The 20,188-nt window shown below is 38.8% G+C and overlaps 1 protein-coding gene, 1 long non-coding RNA gene and 2 other non-coding genes across 5 annotated transcripts; 2 read left to right on the forward strand and 2 right to left on the reverse strand.

The window, feature by feature from the left end:
- Positions 1 to 10,636: 10,636 nt before the first annotated feature.
- Positions 10,637 to 11,817, reverse strand: LOC107764040 (uncharacterized). Its single transcript, XR_001643162.2, has 2 exons — positions 11,301 to 11,817; positions 10,637 to 11,017 (listed from the first exon to the last, which is right to left on the reverse strand). It is a non-coding gene; the product is annotated as an uncharacterized LOC107764040 (long non-coding RNA).
- Positions 11,818 to 12,958: 1,141 nt separating this feature from the next.
- Positions 12,959 to 17,307, forward strand: LOC107764041 (ACT domain-containing protein ACR9). 2 transcript variants are annotated; one of them, XM_016582568.2, is made up of 6 exons: positions 12,959 to 13,358; positions 14,134 to 14,352; positions 14,431 to 14,536; positions 15,483 to 15,831; positions 16,492 to 16,776; positions 16,999 to 17,307. In XM_016582568.2, exons 1-6 carry the CDS (start codon positions 13,196 to 13,198, stop codon positions 17,143 to 17,145), a joined length of 1,269 nt encoding a protein of 422 aa, XP_016438054.2. In that variant the 5' UTR covers positions 12,959 to 13,195; the 3' UTR covers positions 17,146 to 17,307. The 2 variants fall into 2 exon arrangements, with proteins under 2 accessions (XP_016438054.2, XP_016438055.2); XM_016582569.2 differs by lacking the exon at positions 14,134 to 14,352.
- Positions 17,308 to 17,616: 309 nt separating this feature from the next.
- Positions 17,617 to 17,690, forward strand: TRNAV-AAC (transfer RNA valine (anticodon AAC)). Its single transcript has one exon. It is a non-coding gene; the product is annotated as a tRNA-Val (tRNA).
- Positions 17,691 to 18,338: 648 nt separating this feature from the next.
- TRNAC-GCA (transfer RNA cysteine (anticodon GCA)) lies at positions 18,339 to 18,410 on the reverse strand. The gene has a single exon. It is a non-coding gene; the product is annotated as a tRNA-Cys (tRNA).
- Positions 18,411 to 20,188: the final 1,778 nt, after the last annotated feature.

Raw genomic sequence — 20,188 nt, forward strand, 5'->3', positions numbered from 1 at the left:
CGTCAGAAAAGACTGCGGCTGGGGTTCTGAGGTTGTGTTACAAATCCTATCCTCCGATGAGAGCGTCACTACCTATGTGGAGGGATTTTTAAGTGTTTACACCTATCCCTTTACGTTGGGAGCTGTCGATCCCGTGATTTTTGATTTCTGCAGGAGATATCAGGTCACCCTCGGCCAAATTCATCCTTCCCTATGGCGTATAGTCATCTTATTGCGTTTCTTCTCTATCAAAGCCGGAGGGTTGGATTTTTCTCTGAACCACCTTATACGACTGTATCGGCCTCAGATTTATCGTGGACTAATTAGGCTATATCGTCGGGCATCGAAGGCTTTGATATCGAGCATCGATGAAGATAAGGATCGAGGTTGGATGGGTCGATATATTCGAGTGAGGACTCGTGATCTTATCCCGGAGGAAAAGATGTTGTTTCCTGAAAAATGGAATTTCGACCGTAAGTGATCCATGTTTGCTTTTCGAGTCCTTTTCCATATTTGTTAATATTATTTTCTGATGTCAAGCTGCACCTTGGATGCCACAAGATGTGCCTGATCTAGAGGATTGGGTTCTAAAGTTAGCCTCGACTTCATCCTATGCCGAGCGCGCTTGGCGTAATTTGGCTAAAGGTAGATGGGAGGCCAAGAATCATGGTGAGGTTTGGTTCCTGTTTCCCTCGAGGTATATTCTGCGTTCATTTCGTTATCGATTTCTCCTTTGTATATAGGTGTAACTAGGGATGCCGTTTTGTGGCCTTCGAGCGGTGATGAAGGAAACAAGCCCCCGGCCCTGGAACAGGGAAAAGAAAAGAAACGAAGGGCTTCCTCTCGGCCGGAGGACCATAAGCCCAAAACTCGAAAGGTGAGGAGAAAAATCATTGCCCTTTCGATCGACTCGGTCCAACGACTGAGGGAGGAAGTAGAAGAAGAAGATAGCTCCTCGGCTTTGGTAGTCCGACCTACGGAGGCAGTCGAGTTTGCTAGAGCTGCTGAGCCGATGGCGGCCGTGCCCATCGGGGTTGGTTCCGAAGACCTAAATCTCGATCGGAGTACTCCGAGTGATTTGCTCGGGGCAATGGCAATGGGTCATTCACCTTCCCTTCCGTCTTTTTCTGAGGACGCATTGAAGGAGGCCCGAGAGCTGAAGACTCCCGATATTGGTGCTGGCTCAGGTGCAGCGGATCCTTTTAAGGATTGTTTTACTGGTGTTGATGACAGTTTCGATATCAGTGATGCTTCTCTTTTGTTAGAGGAAGCTCAGCGTTTGATTACTCGGGTAATGATTCTTCCATACTTGGCTTCTTTGTTCTTTTCCATACCTGACGGTTCTGATATCAGTGATCCCTTTTTGCTTTATTGGTGTCGATGATAATTTCTAACTATGCAGGCCATCGGTAGGTTTCGAGTTGATCTTAGCCATTGTGAGGCTGAACTCCGGAAGGTCCTAGGTGAAAGAGATGACCTTCGGCTTCTTTGTAGCAAAAAGAAGGAGACTATAAATGATCTTCAAGCGGATTTGGCTAAGGTTCATGAAGAAAGGGTCGAGCTCGATCAGCAGGTGAGCCTCATTCTGTTAAAGTATGGATTCGACTCGACTGTGGAAGTTAACCCTCCGTTGTCTCAGTTGCAGCAAAAGATCGAGAAGATCGGGCTACTTCGATAGGAGGTCGATCAAATCTGGGTCGAATGCAACCAGTGGAAGGAGACAATTGACCGTTTGGCAGCGGAGAAAGAAACCATCTTAACTAAGTTATTATCATCCGACGTTAAGCTTCAAAACGTCAAGCAAAATGTGTCGGTTCAAGCTAAGAAAATCGATGAGCTTGAGATACGACTTGCTGAGGCTAAGGCGGAGGTTGAGTCGTAGAAATTTTTGGCGGATAAGTCTATTGTTGTATATCGAGCTGATGCTGAGGCCGCTCAGGTGGAGGCCCAGGAAGCGGCGAAGATTGCCGATGCTTGAGATCATTGGGTTGCCGAACTTGTTAAGTGTAGATCTCGGAGGGAGACCCTCGAGGAGATTCATGCTCGAGGTTTCGATCTTACCGAAGACGTAAGAAAGGCAAAAGAGCTTGAAGCGAAAGCTGAAGCCTTGGCTTCTGATGATGATAACGATGATGGTAGCAAAAACGGGTACGAGGGTGGGGAAGACCCCGATCCAGAAGCTTAGAGTCTAATTCTCATTATCTGTAAATTAATTACGTAGGCAATTTTGTATATATATAACAAGGTCGATTTTGATCGATCAGATTTGGAGTGACGTCTTGCTTGTTGAGTTGATGGTAATGTGGTGGTTAATCGTAAACTCGTAGCTTTTTCAATGCTTCAAATTCGATTGGGTCCTTGTTCGAACTCGGCAGCCCGTAGGCTTTAATATTTGAGTGTTTATTTTGAACTCGATATAGAAGTGGCCCGTGGGCTTAATATTCGAGTGTTTATTTTGAACTCGAGATAATGTGGTAACCCGTAGGCTTAATATTCGAGTGATTATTTCGAACTCGAGATAATGTGGAAGCCCGTAGGCTTAATATTCGAGTGATTATTTCGAACTCGGTGTTGTAGTAACCCGTAGGTTCAACGGTCGACTGAGTATTTCGAACTTGATGTAGAAGTAGCCCGTAGGCTTAATATTCGAGTGTTTATTTCGAACTCGAGATAATGTGGTAGCCCGTAGGCTTAATATTCGAGTGATAGTTAATTCTGGTTGCATAATAAATCTTAAGTCATTGTACATGTTTTTGGGGTAATCTAATATGAGCATGGTTCATTTTGACCATTTTGTCTCTTACAATTTTTCCTCTATTGTTGTGAGAAGGCTTTGTTGCATCTGAACTCGATGTATTTGAGGCCCTGGTGCCCCCCGGTATTCGAGGCCATTCGGGCTAAGGGTCGAGAGCCTCGGATACTGTTTTGAAAGCGTAGCACGATCGACGGTTGCCTCATTAAAAACCTTGCCGCAAAAAACCCATTTGGGAAAATATTGGTCTAAGGAAAAAAGAGTGCAACACGTGCTTTTGAGTAAAAGAATACTTCTGTTCTTTGTTCGAACTTCTGTACGGGACAGTTGATTAAATATGGGAGAGGTCGGACCTTAGCAGTAGTACCGTTTTAGATGTGATACATTCCGACTGCTTGATAGCTGTTTGCCATTTATGATGCCGAGCCTGTACGATCCTTTCCCAAAGTTTTCGAGCACCTGGTACGGTCCTTCCCAATTTGGTCCTAGTTTTCCTTCATTTGGATTCCGAGTATTGATGGTGACTTTCCTTAACACCAAGTCTCCTAGCTTGAAGTAGCGGAGTTTAGTTCTTCGATTGTAGTACCTTTCGATTCGTTGCTTTTGTGCGGCCAACCGGATGAGGGCAGCTTCTCGTCCTTCGTACGATAATTCAAGGCTGGTGTTCATAGCCTCGTTATTTGATTCTTCTGTCATGAATCAAAATCTGAGACTAGGCTCTCCGACTTCGACTGGTATCAATGCCTCGGAGCCATATACTAAGGAGAATGGGGTCGCCCCTGTACTGGATTTCGATGTTGTTCGGTATGCCCAAAGGACTTCGGGTAGGATTTCTCTCCATTTTCCTTTAGCGTCATTCAATCTCTTCTTCAGGTTTTGAAGAATAGTTTTGTTTGTTGATTTGGCTTGTCCGTTTCCGCTGGGGTGGTATGGGGTTGCTAGTATCCTTCTTATTTTGTGGTCTTCGAAGAATTTTGTGATTTTGTTGCCAATGAATTGCTTCCCATTATCACATACTATTTCGGATGGTATCCCGAATCGGCATATGATATGATCCCACAAAAAGTCGATAACCTCTTTTTCTCTTACTTTCTCGAACGCCTGTGCTTCAACCCATTTAGAAAAATAGTCAGTCATAAACAAAATAAATCTGGCTTTACCTGGGGTCGATGGTAGGGGGCCGACGATGTCCATTTCCCATTTGATGAATGGCCATGGCGATAGGACCGAGTGAAGTTGTTCTCAGGGCTGATGGATCATTGGAGCAAACCTTTGACATTTATCGCATTTACGAACAAATTCTTTTGCGTCTTTGCCCATATCGATCCAATAATACCATGCTCTGATCACTTTTCGAACTAACATGTCGGCACCGGAGTGATTGCCACAAGTGCCCTCGTATACTTCCCGGAGGATATAATTGGTATCTCCCGGACCTATGCATACAGCCATCGGTCCATCGAATGTTCTTCGATATAACACTCCGTCCGCAGTCAAAATAAATTGAGCAACTTTAGTTCGAAGGGTCCTGGACTCTTTTTGGTCTGAAGGGAGCTTTCCGTTTTTTAAGTATTCAATATACTTGTTTCTCCAATCCCAGGTTAAGCTGGTAGAATTTATTTCGGCGTGCCCTTCTTCGATTACAGATCTTGAAAGTTGAACGACAGTTTCCGAGTTCAAATCATTCACCTCGACCGATGATCCCAAATTATCAAGCGCATCGACCTCGTTATTCTGTTCTCGTGGAACATGTCGTAGACTCCATTGTTTGAAATGGTTCAAAGTGACAAGCATTTTGTCCAAATACCTTTGCATTCTGCCTTCTCGGACTTCGAAGGTTTTGTTTACTTGACTCACCACTAGCAAAGAGTCGCAATTGGCCTCAACGACCTCCGCTCCCAAATTTCTAGCTAGCTCGAGACTTGCAATTATGGCTTCATACTCGGCCTCGTTGTTAGTTAACCTGATAGTTTTAATAGCTTGCCTAATAATGTTACCCGCGGGAGATTTTAAAACTATGCTTAGCCCGGACCCCTTTACGTTCGAAGCTCCGTCCGTAAAGAGGACCCATGCCCTCGTTGATAAATTTGATTTTAATAGTAGTTCTTTTTCGACTTAGGGTACGAGGGTCGGCGTGAAATCGGCCACGAAGTCTGCTAAAATTTGAGACTTGATGGCTGTTCGAGGTCGATATTCGATATCATACCCGCTGAGTTCGATGGACCATTTTGGCCAATCGGCCCGATAGTTCAGGCCTATGTAAAATATTACGAAGTGGGCAGGTGGTTAATACGCTTATGGGGTGGCATTGGAAGTACGGTCGTAATTTCCTAGAGGCGCTAACCAGCGCAAGCGCCAATTTTTCCAAGTGCGGGTATCTAGTTTCCGCTTCCCCCAAGGTACGACTTACATAGTAAACAGGAAATTGCGTATCTCCCTCTTCTCGAACCAGGACACTGCTTATGGCGACTTCTGATACTGCCAAGTACAGGTAAAGTTTTTCGTCGGTTTTTGGAGTGTGCAGTAGTGGTGGGTTCGATAGATATCGTTTCAGTTCTTGTAATGCTAGTTGGCATTCCGGTGTCCAAGCGAAGTCGTTCTTCTTTTTGAGTAGAGAGAAAAATTTATGGCTTCGATCTGATGATCTCGAAATGAATCGGCCTAAGGTTGCTATTCTTCCTGTTAACCTTTGTACAACTTTTACGCTATTCACGATGGTGATGTCTTCAATGGCCTTGATTTTGTCTCGGTTAATCTCGATTCCCCGATTTGACACCATGAAGCCGAGGAACTTACCCGAGCCTACTCCGAAAGCACATTTTTTGGGGTTGAGCCTCATGTTGTATTTCCTTAGGATATCAAATGTTTCCTGCAAATGGGTCAAATGGTCCTCTGCGGCAGGGACTTGACTAGCATGTCATCAATATAGACTTCTATTGATTTACCTATTTGTTCTTCGAACATTCTATTTACTAGACGTTGATAAGTAACTCTTGCATTTTTTAGCCCGAAGGGCATTACGTTATAACAATATATTCCATATCTGGTCACAAACGAAGTCTTTTCCTGGTCTTCCGGGTTCATCTGGATTTGATTATACCCGGAATAGGCATCGAGAAAGGTAAGGATCGCGTGGCCGGCCGTGGCATCGATCAAGTGATCGATGTTGGGCAGTGGATAAGAATCTTTGGGGAATGCTTTGTTCAAGTCTTTGTAGTCTATACACATTCTAAGTTTGTTTTCCTTTTTAGGCACTACGACCACATTGGATAACCATTCGGGGTATTTTACTTCTCTAATGGATCCTATTTTGAGCAGTTTAGTTACCTCATCTTTTATGAATGCGTGCTTCACCTTCGATTGGGGTCTTCTTTTTTGCTTCACCGGTTTGAATCTAGGGGACACACTTAGTCGATGTGTCGTTATGTCCGGCGGGATTCCTGTTATATCTAAATGGGACCAAGTAAAGCAATCGATGTTATCGATAAGAAATTGAATGATTTTCTTCCTGAGTTCGGGTTTCAAACCCCTTCCCAGGTGTACCTTTTGTTCGGGCTAGTGATCGATCAAAATGATTTGCTCCAATTCCTCAATAGTTGATTCGGTGGCATCGGAGTCATCGGGGGTCACGAAGGATCGAGGGATCCACTGATCATTATCTTCTTCGATGCTCTGTTTATCTGGCTGGGTCGGGGCCGATGTCTTTGGTTGCTATTTGGCATTCCGGTCTTCGATTGTGCCTCCTTTTGAACCCGATCCATTCATTGGCAAAGACGAAGATGTTGGTTTTGCTTATTCGATAGAGAACATTTCCTTTGCGGCTGGTTGTTCTCCGTACACTATTTTGACACCTGTCGGTGTTGGGAATTTGAGGACCTGGTGTAGGGTCGAAGGTACAACTCTCATGTTGTGGATCCACGGCCTTCCGAAAAGGGCGTTATATCTCATATCGCCTTCGATCACGTGAAACTTTGTTTCCTGAATTGTTCCGGCGACGTTTATCGGTAGGGTTATCTCACCTTTGGTGGTTTCGCATGCCATATTGAATCCGTTTAAAACCAAAGTTGCGGACACGACCCGGTTTTGTAGGCCGAGCTGTTTTACGACCTTCGATCTGATGATATTGGCCGAGCTACCTGGATCAATTAACACACGCTTAATTTTAATTTTATTCATGAGTACGGATATTACTAGTGCATCGTTATGGGGTTGGATGATTCCCTCTACATCTTCATCTTTGAACGATAAAGTCCCTGAGGGAGTGTAATCTTGAATTCGAGATCGCTTTTCCCTCACAATTGATGTTTTAGCGCGTTTGAGCATAGGTCCCTGAGGGGTATCGACGCCGCCGATGATCATGTGAATGATGTGCTGTGGTTCTTCTTCTTCGTTTTGCTTGCCGAAGTCCTTGTTTTTAAAATGGTTCTTCGCCCAATCACTCAAAAATTCCCTAAGGTGCCCTTTGTTAAACAAGCGGGCTACTTCCTCTCTTAATTGTCTGCATTCTTCCGTTTTGTGACCATGGGTGCCATGATACTCGCATATTTGATTGGGATTCCTTTGGGCCGGATCGGTCTGCATGGGTCGAGGCCATCTGGTATCTTTGATGCGTCCGATAGCCGATACGATGGCGGATGCATCGATGTTGAAGTTATATTCCGATAATCGAGGAACTTCTATAGGATCAGCATATTTATCAAAGCCTCTCTTGCTCATAAGTCCCCGAGAATTTTGCCCTCGATCATACCTGCGGTTATTCTTAACTGTCTCATGTGCCGAATCGTGGTTCACCCGATCTGTGACGTACGGCTGGTATCGGTCTCTGTTTGACATTTGTTCTCTGTTGGTTTCCTTCAGAATTTTAGTGGTTGCGCGGTTCTGACGCGTGGGTTCATACAAAAATCCCAATTGATCATCTTCGACCCTGATTTTCGATTGATACCGATTGTGTATGTCCGCCCAAGTTATTGCAGAGTATTCGACCAAGCTTTGTTTCAGCCGACGTGATGCTGTCGAACTCAGTCCGTTCAACCCTTGGGTGAAAGCTTGTACGACCCAGTCGTGTGTGACTGGTGGCAAATCCATGCGTTCCATTTGAAACCGGGATACGAATTCCCTCAGTATTTTGTCACCCCTTTGTTTTACTTTGAATAGATCCGATTTCCTCGTTGCGACCTTTACGACACCAACATGTGCTTTTACGAACGAATCTGCTAACATGGCAAAAGAATCGATAGAATTCGGTGGCAAGTTGTGATACCAGATCATTGCTCCTTTTGCGAGGGTCTCTCCGAACTTTTTCAATAATACGGACTCGATCTCATCGTCTTCCAAATCGTTGCCTTTGATGGCACATGTATAGGGGGTGAGATGTTCGTTAGGATCGGTCATACCATTATATTTGGGAATTACGGGCATACAGAACTTTTTTGGGATCGGTTTCGGGGCCGCGCTTGATGGAAAAGGCTTTTGTATGAATTTCTTCGAATCCAGCCCTTTCATCATGGGCGGAGCCCCCGGGATCTGATCGATCCTAACATCATATGTTTCAAATTTTTTGTCGTTGGCTTCGATTCATTTAATAAGTTCCTCGAGCAGTTTAGCAATTTCAGGAGCGGTTCCTGATTTTCGCTCGTTCGGTTTCACTGTGTCGGGCTCCAATCTGGGGGTTACTTCTCGAAGAAGTGGATTGGAGTTTGGATTACTTCGCATATGTGTTTGGCTCTGCAACTGAGCTATCGCTACTTGTTGGGCTTGTAGCATTTTGAAAATCATACGCAAGCTGACCCTGATTTCCCCTGTGCTGTGGGTGTCTCGGGCTATGGGTCGAGCGCCACCCTAAACGCTTCTTTCCTGCTCGGAACGTTGATTCGCTTCTAGAGCTATTCATGAATTGATATCTACTGGTATTTTGGCTCGAATTTCGGGTTCCTCGATTCGAGCCTCGTTGACGTTGTAGGGTAGTCTTTCGGCCACGGGCACCAAGTTGTTGGTTTCATCCTGAAGGCCGGCTTCGAGGTCGATTGGTAGAGCCATTGCTGGTATGAAGTTGTAAGCTGGAGTGTGCTGTATATTTGTATCAAATAATCACTTGTTATCCTTAGCCCCACGGTGTGCGCCAAACTGTTTACCCGAAAAATCGGATAACGTTGAATTTATGTATGGTTCTAAGGGTAAGTAGATTCCTTTGATCTGAAAATAACAATACACGTATTTATAGTGCAAAAAATAGAAAATGATGAACAAAGATATTTAGTGAGCTTTAGAAAGATAAACACAATGTATTCTTAATCAAAGCCAAAGGTGCCCTCTATTACAATCTATCTTCCCCTTTATAGCCAAGGATCACTACTTTATCTATAGCAACATGATGGAATAATATTACTAGTGGATGACCCATGATGGTGTGTCTCCTCCTTAATTTCCGCCGAGATTCTCTCCTTTGGTGCGGTTGTAATAACTTTTTGTCTGTGAACTCGATACCGACTCGAGCTCGGTATCGGATTGGAACCTCGGCCTTGGTTTCGAGCTAGGTGATCACTTTTGGGCATCGATGTTCGGGACCTGTATCAGTCGATGTTTCCTCGGTCGATTCGAACGCCCCGAGCTCGACGCCCCATCTTGGAATTCGTTCGGGTTCTCCATGAAGATACTCCTTGACTGAAATGCCATCCTCGATCGATCTTCATGATCGAGGATCGGTTTTAACCGTATACAGTTATATGTAATCAGACGATGATTTATAAGTAAATTAAAGTAAGGTATTCATAGCCTAGACGGAATGTGGTTGTTCCCGGTTCCTAGCCTACACGCTGAATATATGTTTAGTGGGCTGACAAGCAGTGGCGAAGCCAGAATTTTTGTTAAGGGGTGTCAATATATATAAAAGTAAACATACCAAAAAATTAAGGGGAGTCAATACATATTATATTTATATATAATTTTTTTTTAATCTAATTATACAGCGTATAATGTAGTTCGCCACCAAAAGCATTTAGTCTGCTTCGAGTGCATGCTCTTCTTGTTGTCTTTGTTTAGAATTCGAATGGAAGGCCTCAATCACGATTCTGCTGATACCCATGCTTTTGTCTCCCGTACTCATATCATAGTCCCGAACAACTTTCACTACGTATCATCATTTCGTCATGCCGCACGATAAAGATCGAATTTTATCGATACATATTGCAATAGTGAATTGTTTTTATTAATATTGTCACGTCCCTTTTTACCCCCACAAAAGATGTGTTTATGGCTTGTGGTGGGTTAAAGAATTTTTTTAATTAAAGTGACAAATTTGAGTAAGGATTATTTTATTTATAGAATCGTCATTTGGAATTAATTTTTGGTATTTCAAGTCACCTTTTATTTGAATCCTTAGTCAAAGTAAGATTTGACTCTTTTATTATTGGTCTGTGAAAACAAAGTCCGAATAAGGCATTCCCCGAGTCCCGTGGTTCTAGTACGGTCGCTTTATTGACTACAACTTGGTTTGAATTAATTTTGGATAAACTATGATTTATTGGTTTCCATGTTTTATCTATCCGCTTTTAATTATTAAAATATGAAATTATCTTTGAAACAAATCACGTGTGTGGATTCGTTTTTTTTATTGTGCCAAAACCATGTCACACGTACGTGTACACAATTAATAACACTTTATTATTATCAAGATTGTTTGGTCAAGGTCGCGCGAACGCGTACCCTGATTTATTTTGGAAATCATAATTATGTTACGCGAACGTGTAATCACGATAATAAATTTAAAACGCGCTAATTTAAGATTAATGTAAGGGCATGAATTATGAAAGTTGTAGCGGATAAAGTGTACAATAATGAAATAATTTATTAAGGGTCCAATCCCTGCATGCCTCTACGCTCAAATTTCCAACAGATCAGACATAAGCGTAGATGGGCTAAAAATAATGCCCAAAGTCTTAAACTACTGCTCTAACTCTAATCCATAAAGAAATATGAAATTAAGTCATTCATGGATAAAATGCATACATAATCATGAAAGACAAAATCAGAATCCATTATATTTAACTTACAAAATTAATAATCAACTGACTTATACTTTTATGCCTACACCCTGTTACAAAGATATCCCTATCTAAACAATATAATATCATCAATTTTCAGTAACAAACAATTCCAAAAGTTATGCATCTCGATTCAGCCTTTGCTGATTCCTATGGATGCCAACTCTTAAACATGAACTCTTCCTGATATCAATACATGATTACTCCGCTAATCAACAACTATCGAGCCACTGATTTTTCAACTCAACTGATTATACAAGTTTCATTTCAGCACGTGACAGTATTAAAAAAATAGGAATCAAGCTAATACAATAAAGTGACTTACGTTCAGGAAATCAAACTCAATTAGTAATCTTATTCTAGTTGAGTTTACAGGCATCGAAAGCTAAATCAAAACAGATAGGTTCTACTAGCAATAGCAAATGAGGTCGAAAACGACCATAGCTTCGAGTAAGAACAACAAATGAGCCAGAGAATAAACACAATTACATGTCATAGCAAATCTGAACACAGTTTAAAAGAATACATACCTAATTGCGAAGGAATTGAATTTAGAAGGAAGGGTAGCCAAATAAAGGCTTAATTTCACAAATTAGAGTTCAGCTACAGATTTAACAATCAATAGTAGATTCCAACAGCAATCAACAATGTTTTTGAGAGATAACCACTCTTAGAATCCCAGAAATTATCAAGAAAATCAAAAGAAAACGCAACAGCTCTTTGAAATCCCTTTTTCTTTTACTTTTTCCTCTATTTTTCAAACGGTAGAACTACAGATCTAAATTTGATATTTTTGGGGGTATTTGGAGTATTTTCAGTTGCTCCTTCGTGTGAGATCTGTGTATGAATCGAGAGTGAAAATTCAGCATAAATCTGTGTGAGAGTAGAAATCAGTGTGTGAGTTCATGTAGATGAGAGAGATGAGAGAGAGTGAAGGAGAAGAGGGGGCGACTCGGTTTCTTTTTTTGGGGAGATGGAGTCTATTCCGTTTTTCGCGCCCGAAGAAGAAAAGAGTTAGGGGTTGTTTTAATGGGTAGGGAGAGTGGTATGGAGTTTGTAAGTGGGGGACAAGTACGGGGACACGGGAAAGTGGAGTATAAAGAGTAGGGGGAGGGGACAAAGAGTGAGAGCAAAGGAAAGTGGAGTGGAGATATGCATGGGAAGATGGGAGCGAGAATGATGGAGTGAGAAGTGAGAAGTGAGGTATTGGTGAGATGAGTACAGAAAATTCAAGCATGATAAATAATTAGGTGCTCACAAATATTATCTGAAAAGTTAGTTAAAATATACCCCGTTCGTTCACTTTTATTTGACATATATACTAAAAATAGATTTTCATTTTTACTTGTCACTTTACGCATATCAATAGAAAACAACTTTTTTTTCCATGTTATACCCACAATATTTATTACTCATTTCAAATCATTTTTTTAAATTCAATAAAATATGCATCAATTAATATGAGTATCATGATAAAGTATGCACTTCATTTATTATTTTTTAAGGGATATGAAAAGTCAAAACATGTCAAATAAAAGTGGACGGATGTAGTGGACAGAGGGAGTAGAACACTATATATGTAAAAGTTAACAAGCTTGTATTCTTAAAATTTGTGAATCTTGGAACAGGGCTTTACTTTTCTTTCTAACACCATTCTTATATTTAAAATCTATTTGATCCCTGCATCCTTATTATTGTCCTTATTGGCATGTTGTTATATGAATTGACATGATAATATTATTTCGTACTATTCTATGTGGCCACACTTTCTATTAGTTTCTAAAAAAGAATCACACTTTCATATTTAATTATAAACTTTGCATTTCTTGATTTATACTCCCGCTTTACTTTACACGTCCTTAAGAAATAAAAATTATAATATGTATTTTATCATATAACCCCTAATAATAATAAAATTGTCTCAATAAATGAAACAGTGTTCCAAGCGTGATTATTAAGAAATGAGTAATTAATGTAAAAGATAAAATATAAAAAATTATCTTTATCTTGATTTGTTTAAAGTGATAAGTTTTATGTTTAGCATAGCGAACAAGTAAAAGTAAACAAAATTTATTTTAGACCATAAACTTTTAAAACAATAAGTATTAAATATTGTTCCAGTCCAACATCTTAAATAATTTTTTTAAAATTAAATTTCCTTGAAATCTTATTTTTTTAAAATTAAATTTCGTGCCCAATCAATAATTCCCCGCTCTCTCTAGATTTAAGTGGAAACACCAACGACATGCTTCTCCACAAAATTGTGTACACGAGCTTCAACGAACGTTCTGGAATTTTATCCGATAGGAAAATCGAACCAACTTTGCAATTGAGCGAACCTGAGGTGACCAATCGGTTATATTTCTTATATAGGTTTTATGTTCAATTATCCGTAGTTTTTGTGTTTTGATCATCGGATTCCGGTATGGGTGTTCCGGACGACGACGATAGCGACACCGTAATTATTCAGAAAGGGAAGAGAGGCGAGGAGCCTAATGTAATTACGGTGAATTGTCCTGATAAAACCGGCCTCGGTTGTGATATCTGTCGTACAATTCTTGATTTCGGTCTCCACATAATCAAAGGAGGTACTCTTATTAATTTCTTATCCATTTCTATCAAATATCGAAAAAAATCTTGCAAAAGGTCTCGTTTTGTGCGGAGGAAAATGTTTCCCAAAAAAAATATATTTTCTATGTAATTATTTATGTTGGGAAAAATGTATTCGGGATCATTTTTGGTAGTGTTTACTTGAAAGAAACTTAAATGATGCATGATAATTGTACGAGAAGGATAATGGAAAATGAGGATAGTGTTTTAGTGATACTATTTATTATTAAAAGTTTACAACAATGTGAAGTAGTGGTTGAGGCCAGTGCTATGGAGTAAGAGTCGTGATATTTGTAAAAGAAAATGATTCCGGTTCATAATTGATGGAGGTTAGTTTTTCGATTTTTTTGAAAAAAAAAATTTACTGGGAGAAAACAACTTCAACACATTAAGATAACCAAATACTGTGGTATGATTTCTTCAGCGAAAACATTTTTCAGCCAAACGCTTAATGTCCAACATTTCAATTGGTAGCATTTGTACAAGCATTATACCGTTCTATCGCGATTTTCTTTATCTTCTCATGTGTTAAACACACACACACACACATCTGCTGAATTGTGCAATTTTAGCTGGCCGACTTTATCATGGTCACAGATTTAGTTTTCCTATTCTCTATAAGAGCTATTGCGATCGGCTAATTGTTGCCAATTCAATCACCTGCCTATCGCTCCTTCTCTCTACAAATAAAATATATCTCTCTTTCTCCATTGGTACATCTTTAACTAAGTGCCCCGTGTTTCTGTGAATCAGATGTTTCAACGGATGGGCTATGGTGCTATGTGGTGTTATGGGTGGTTCCTCAGTCTTCCTCATCTAAAGTAAGATGGAAGAATTTGAAAGAGCGTCTTGTATCAGTTTGCCCATCATGCTCTGTTTCATTTTATTTGAACCAACCATCACCACACGCTATTTCTTCTTCTGTTTACTTATTGACATTTTGTAGCTCAGACCGAAGAGGATTATTACATGGTAGTGACAAATCTTCGTACACAGATTATGATTATTAATTTAATGCTCTCTTCTAATGCAATTGCATGATGTTTCTAGATGTTAATGAAGTTCTCTCTGAGCTCGAGCTTACCATCCAAAGGGTAAAAGTGACAAAAACTCCGGATGGCCATGCTGTAGACCTTTTCTTCATAACAGACAACTTGTAAGTATATAGCTTCTGCATTGCTTTTAGAATATTGAGTTATAGGGTTGTAATGAATCGAAAGCTCCTTCATGGGAACAAAAGTGAGTTAAACGTGAAATTCCAACACTAAGTTAAGTACTAAAATGATGGCTGTAGCCTGTAAGGAGCAATCTGAATATTCTATTTGATTTCTTCTTATCTTTTATGGCTGTGCCTTATTTGAATTGTCATCTTGACTAATACACAACGTTTCTTGACTTTAGCTTAATATTTCTAATCTGATAAAGAACAATGCAGACATTTATATTAGGTGCAATAATTCTGTACCTTTATTCTTATCCATCTATGCAGAAATAATTCCAGCAAGTGTTTTTATATTTCTTCTCTCAGAAGAATGGATAACAAGTTTTTCTATTTGGGAACAGCTTATTTTCTTCATTCATATTCTCATTCTGGAATAGCAAAATAGTCCTTCGCGGGCGGTGAAAGATTTTTCAGTTACTCCTTTGCGGACAATGTTATCAATTACTCCCCTTCTGCATTGTATTTCCTTTCAAACGTATAATCATGTTTACCGGATCACAAGATTTCTCTTTTGAAAGAGCTTTTACTTCATTCATATTTTGATTTTGGAGTAACAAAAACAGATGTTTGGTGGACGATGTTTTTAATTCTCCTTCCCTGCATTTTATTACCTTCAAATGTACAATTTATAATGTATTTCCTGTAACTATTACCAATTATTTCCTGGGATGACTGATGGAAGACAATATTTTGTGATATCAAGCAAATATTTCTCGTATAGTTGGGTTTATGTAAATCTGAATTAGAGTGTGCAGGGGACTTTTGCTTTAGTAATTCATATATTAAGGATATTATTCTAATCCATAATACTGTTTTTCTTTCGTTATTCTTAAGACGTTCGAAAAGAAGTTAATCTTAACATATCTCATTTCATGTTCAGAGAGCTCTTACATACAAAAGCTAGGCAAGATGAAACATATGAGCAGTTGCGTGCTGTTTTGGGCGAATCATGTGGTTTTGAGCTTCAGTTAGCTGGCCCTAAGTATGACAACCTTCAGTATATCTCTTCTCTTCCTCCATCTGTTGCTGAGGAATTATTTAGGTGCAAAATCGAAGATAACGAATTTCATGCACAAGCTCTTAGTTCAGAAATGACGAAGTTGAAGAAGGCTAGTGTGACAATAGATAATTCCCTGAGCCCTGGTCATACGTTGCTTCAGATTAGTTGCATTGATCACAAGGGTTTTCTTTATGACATTATGCGGACATTGAAAGACTTCAGTATTCAGGTACTGGCTTTTAGATTTCAGTTTTCTACTTATTGATTCCTCATTATTTTTGTTGATTTAGTTGCAAATTATCTAATTTGTGGCTAGGTGTACTTGAGTTTGGTTCTTACTGGTAATGAGTTTGAAGTCCATAAACTTATTGCATCATAATGTAGATGATTGACACGATTATGGTTTCTTCATTGCAAGTTCAAACATATTCTGGATTTTATCTGAGGAATGTGTTTTGCTGAGGTTTTATTGTCTTCTTTACCCAGTACTAGGAGTTCTAACAACTCGGAAGGCGATTCCCCCTACTATCTACAAATCCAGATGCCTCAAATGTGCTTATTTCACAAAATAAAAGAAATAAAAAAAATAAGGATCTTTTTGTTCCAGATAATGAGGCTACTTTGATCTCATAGACATTAAAGTAATGCAATGTAAATTTTTGTTTTTGCTAAGTGCAAAATAAGGGTAAACTCATTGGGAGGTAAATGCTTTATTCCCGTTTAGAGTTTAGAGTTCAAAGATCATTATTTCTCCCCCAGTTTAGAGTTTTACATGTAATGGATGGCACAAAGAGAAAACATGAAATGAAGAATGCTTATAGTTGATTTTACTTTCTCAGATCAAAAGGAAAACTATGCTGATTTCAAGTTTGATTTCTTTTCCATGTAGATTTCTTTTGGTCGGTTTTCACCAGTCAATAAGGGACAACGAGAATTAGACCTTTTTATCCGGCAGAAGGATGGAAGAAAGATTGTAGATCCAGAGAAACAAGATGCAATTTGTTCTCGCTTGAAAGTGGAAATGCTTCACCCTTTACGCGTTATAATAACAAATCGTGGACCAGATACTGAACTTTTGGTTGCAAATCCTATTGAGCTATCTGGAAACGGTAGACCGCGTGTTTTCTATGATGTAACACTGGCATTAAAGAACCTTGGGATCTGCATCTTCTCGGTAAGTATATGCTGGTAAAGGAAGTGTTTGAAAGAAAAAGTTAGCACATTTTAACTTTACTGATTCTATGTGAAGATTTGAAGACAATGGATTATCTTTATACTCCTAGTAAGCTTCAAAAAGGTTACAAACATCCTAAGAACACTGAACCTAGAGGCATGAAATCTTTAAACAACCTACATTCAGTCTAGGCCTCATGCTAATTTATCTGTTATTTTGTAGGCGGAGATCGGAAGGCATTGTACAACAGATCGTGATTGGGAGGTTTACAGATTCCTGTTAGACGACAACTGTAATACTGACATGTCAACTATGGTTGGTAGAAATCGGATTGTAGACAAGGTAAGAAGAACATTGATGGGTTGGTGAGCCAGGCCCGTTTGTTGCTAAAGTTTTGCATGTTAAGGATCAGCGATCCCTTTGTATAGTTTATTAATTGTTGTTGTATCTAGCTGAGCGTTTTGTTTGGTTGGTACTGTCTGTATACCTATATATATCTTCTTCAATATAACTCACTCTTTTCCTCTTTTATTTTCTCAATCTCTTATCATATTGATATTTAAGATATATTCTGACCATTTTACAATATATTAGTCTTAGCAATATATTGTCTTATAACTCCTAAAAAGTCAATTGTCTTGAAGAGTATTGTGCGAGAGAGCATAAGGAGTAATTTGTTTTTCCTTTTTGGTTTTAGAGGAAGAAAACACAGTTAAAATGATGGTGAAAATTTTCTTCACATATAACTAGTGATTTTCAAAAGATTATGTGGTTTTTTGGTTTAAAAATGAAAACTAATACATTCAAGAAATTAAACACAATGAACGACCTAAACATCAAGGTGTCGTGGTGTAGTTGGTTATCACGTCAGTCTAACACACTGAAGGTCTCCGGTTCGAGTCGGGGCGACGCCAATATTTCTCTGTTTTGCTGTTTTCCAAAACCCATTTCTGTCTGGAAACTAAAGTTGTTACGAGCGAATTATAGGAAATCAGTAAGAATTTGCCCAAATAGGGTTTAAAAAAATAGAGGGTCCTCAACAGAAATCCTTTTTAAATTGAAGAGGAACACAACAAATGGATACATTCAACCTTCAAATGGTTTAAGGTGGTAGCAATTTGTACAAGTTAAGTAGTTTGAAGTTTTGAACCAACACAAAAAATGACAAGGCTTATGAAAAAAATAATTTAAGGCATTATCATTCGTGAAAAATGTTATGTTTGAATGAGTAAAAACGGATTCTCATGAATTACAAATTCGAATAGAAATGAAGTATGATGTCGTTAAGTGCCAGTTGCAAACTTTAAATTGCTGGAACAAAGTGGGTAGTGTGCAAATTTACCTTTTGATGTTCATAAGTCGAGCACTAACTATATATAAAACTAAAACATTTCTTGCCAAATGAAAAACAAATAGGTGACTACGTAAATGATTTCAAAACTTATACCGTTTTGAACTAGAAATGACTAACTAAAGGGTTTGATTTGAATAGAGAGCAGTACCGGATACATAAGTGAGAAAATGTGTATGTTAACGTTAATTTTTAAAAAACAAATTATGAAAGGGCCCTACCGGGTTCGAACCGGTGACCTCTTGATCTGCAGTCAAATGCTCTACCACTGAGCTAAGGACCCTATTTGGTTTTTATTTCTGAGGTTTTATAAATACTGTAGGTTTATTCATTTTTCATCCTCTGAAAATCGCCCATCACTATACACGGAATTCCCACTATGCAAAACCTTAATTTCAAATATAAAACTGGTGGGCAAGAAGCAAAATTAATTGCTGATTAATCTTCAGTCTCTTATTCCAATTTCATCCAATGTCCTAAAAGAACTAAGTTAATCACTTATTAAATACTTCCATAAGCTTACAACTAATTAATTGTTGCTGATTTGCTAAAGATACAAATAAACATCAGTAAGAAAATTAGATTAAACCGATACAGTCAAATAACTTTTAAATTGCCAGATGTCTCATACTTTATTATTTTATTTTTTATTACAATGCCTAGTAATATATATCTTATATTTTTACTTATGCCCGAGCAAGAAAACTGATAATATCTATCTTATCTAAGATTATAATTATTGTGTCTTAATTCCAAATAAGTTGAATTCGACTATAGGCATTCCATTTAAGCCGGCCTTAGTCCAGTATTAAAACAAATAATTTATCCACTCATTTAAAGTTCTCTACATTTTCTGTACCAGCGGATTAAGTTCTCTACTTGTCTTTCTAAAAAGATTAAGAGGCAAAATCATTTTCTTCCAGCCTAAAAATGACACAACACCACTGATAAAAGAACTCAACAACAGATTTAAAAATTCTCAAAGGAGAAGAATGCACAATTCCCTTCAACAAATCAAAGGAAGACCTTGAGGTTGTGAAATAAGAAATATATGAGCATAAATGCCAGGTATTCAGAATTTAGTAACAGCCAAGGTTCGAGCTATGGAAGTAGCCACTAATGCTACATTAGGGTCGACTGTCTACATCACACCCTTGAGGTGCGGCCGTTTCTCGGATCCGTGAACTTAAGATACTTTATGCACCGGGCTACCCAATTTCCATTATGATATAAATGCCCATTCAAATGTTCGATGCTGCATCCATAATTGCATTTCCAACTGGCCAAAAATCAAACATTATTAGAAATCACATGCTAAATACTTTCAGTCAAAGACAGAAACAGAACTACACCCATCTCCCGTATCAGAGATGAGAGATCAGATGTTTACAAGAGTGTTCAAGTTTAAGCTTTCAGAAGGAACACTGCTGGGACACATAAGTAGAATAGAAAATGACAGAAGAACAAGTTTAGTATTCACTATCATTCTGTTGAAAAGAATTGCACAAGTTTTCAGGAAATATGGCAAATACAGAAGCAGCTTTAAGTAACTCAGCACTTCTTTACTACAAATCTATTGAAAATCATTCACAGGATTGCATATTCTTATTTCAGAAAATACACAATCAAAAAGCATATATAAACATGCACTGCAGATGCCAAATTGAACAGACACATACAACAAATTAATAAATCAGTTCTAATCTAATTTCCTTGACATTTCATTTTTCCTCATCCAGATCTCATAAGTGATCTGCAACTGTCGGAGATACATTCCAGAAGAAAACAAGAAAATAAAGTTCATCAACATTGAGATGAACTGGTTAAGTTTCTATGTAGTTTCATCCGCGTGCTCTAATTAATTCTATCAATCAATTGCGCTCCTCAATCCTAGGCACCATTACAAAATATAGAAAGAGAGGACTGAACTTTGTTAAAAGAGAAATCAGAATAACAAGAGCTTACCTTGAAAACCAATTGCGCTCCTTTCTTTTCCTTTGGTAACAAGAATAATGTCACTTTTCACTGAAACAAAGTGCCTGCGGTATAAGAACTTGACCT

This window comes from Nicotiana tabacum, chromosome 17 (assembly GCF_000715075.1).
Source record: "Nicotiana tabacum cultivar K326 chromosome 17, ASM71507v2, whole genome shotgun sequence".
NCBI lineage: Eukaryota > Viridiplantae > Streptophyta > Magnoliopsida > Solanales > Solanaceae > Nicotiana > Nicotiana tabacum.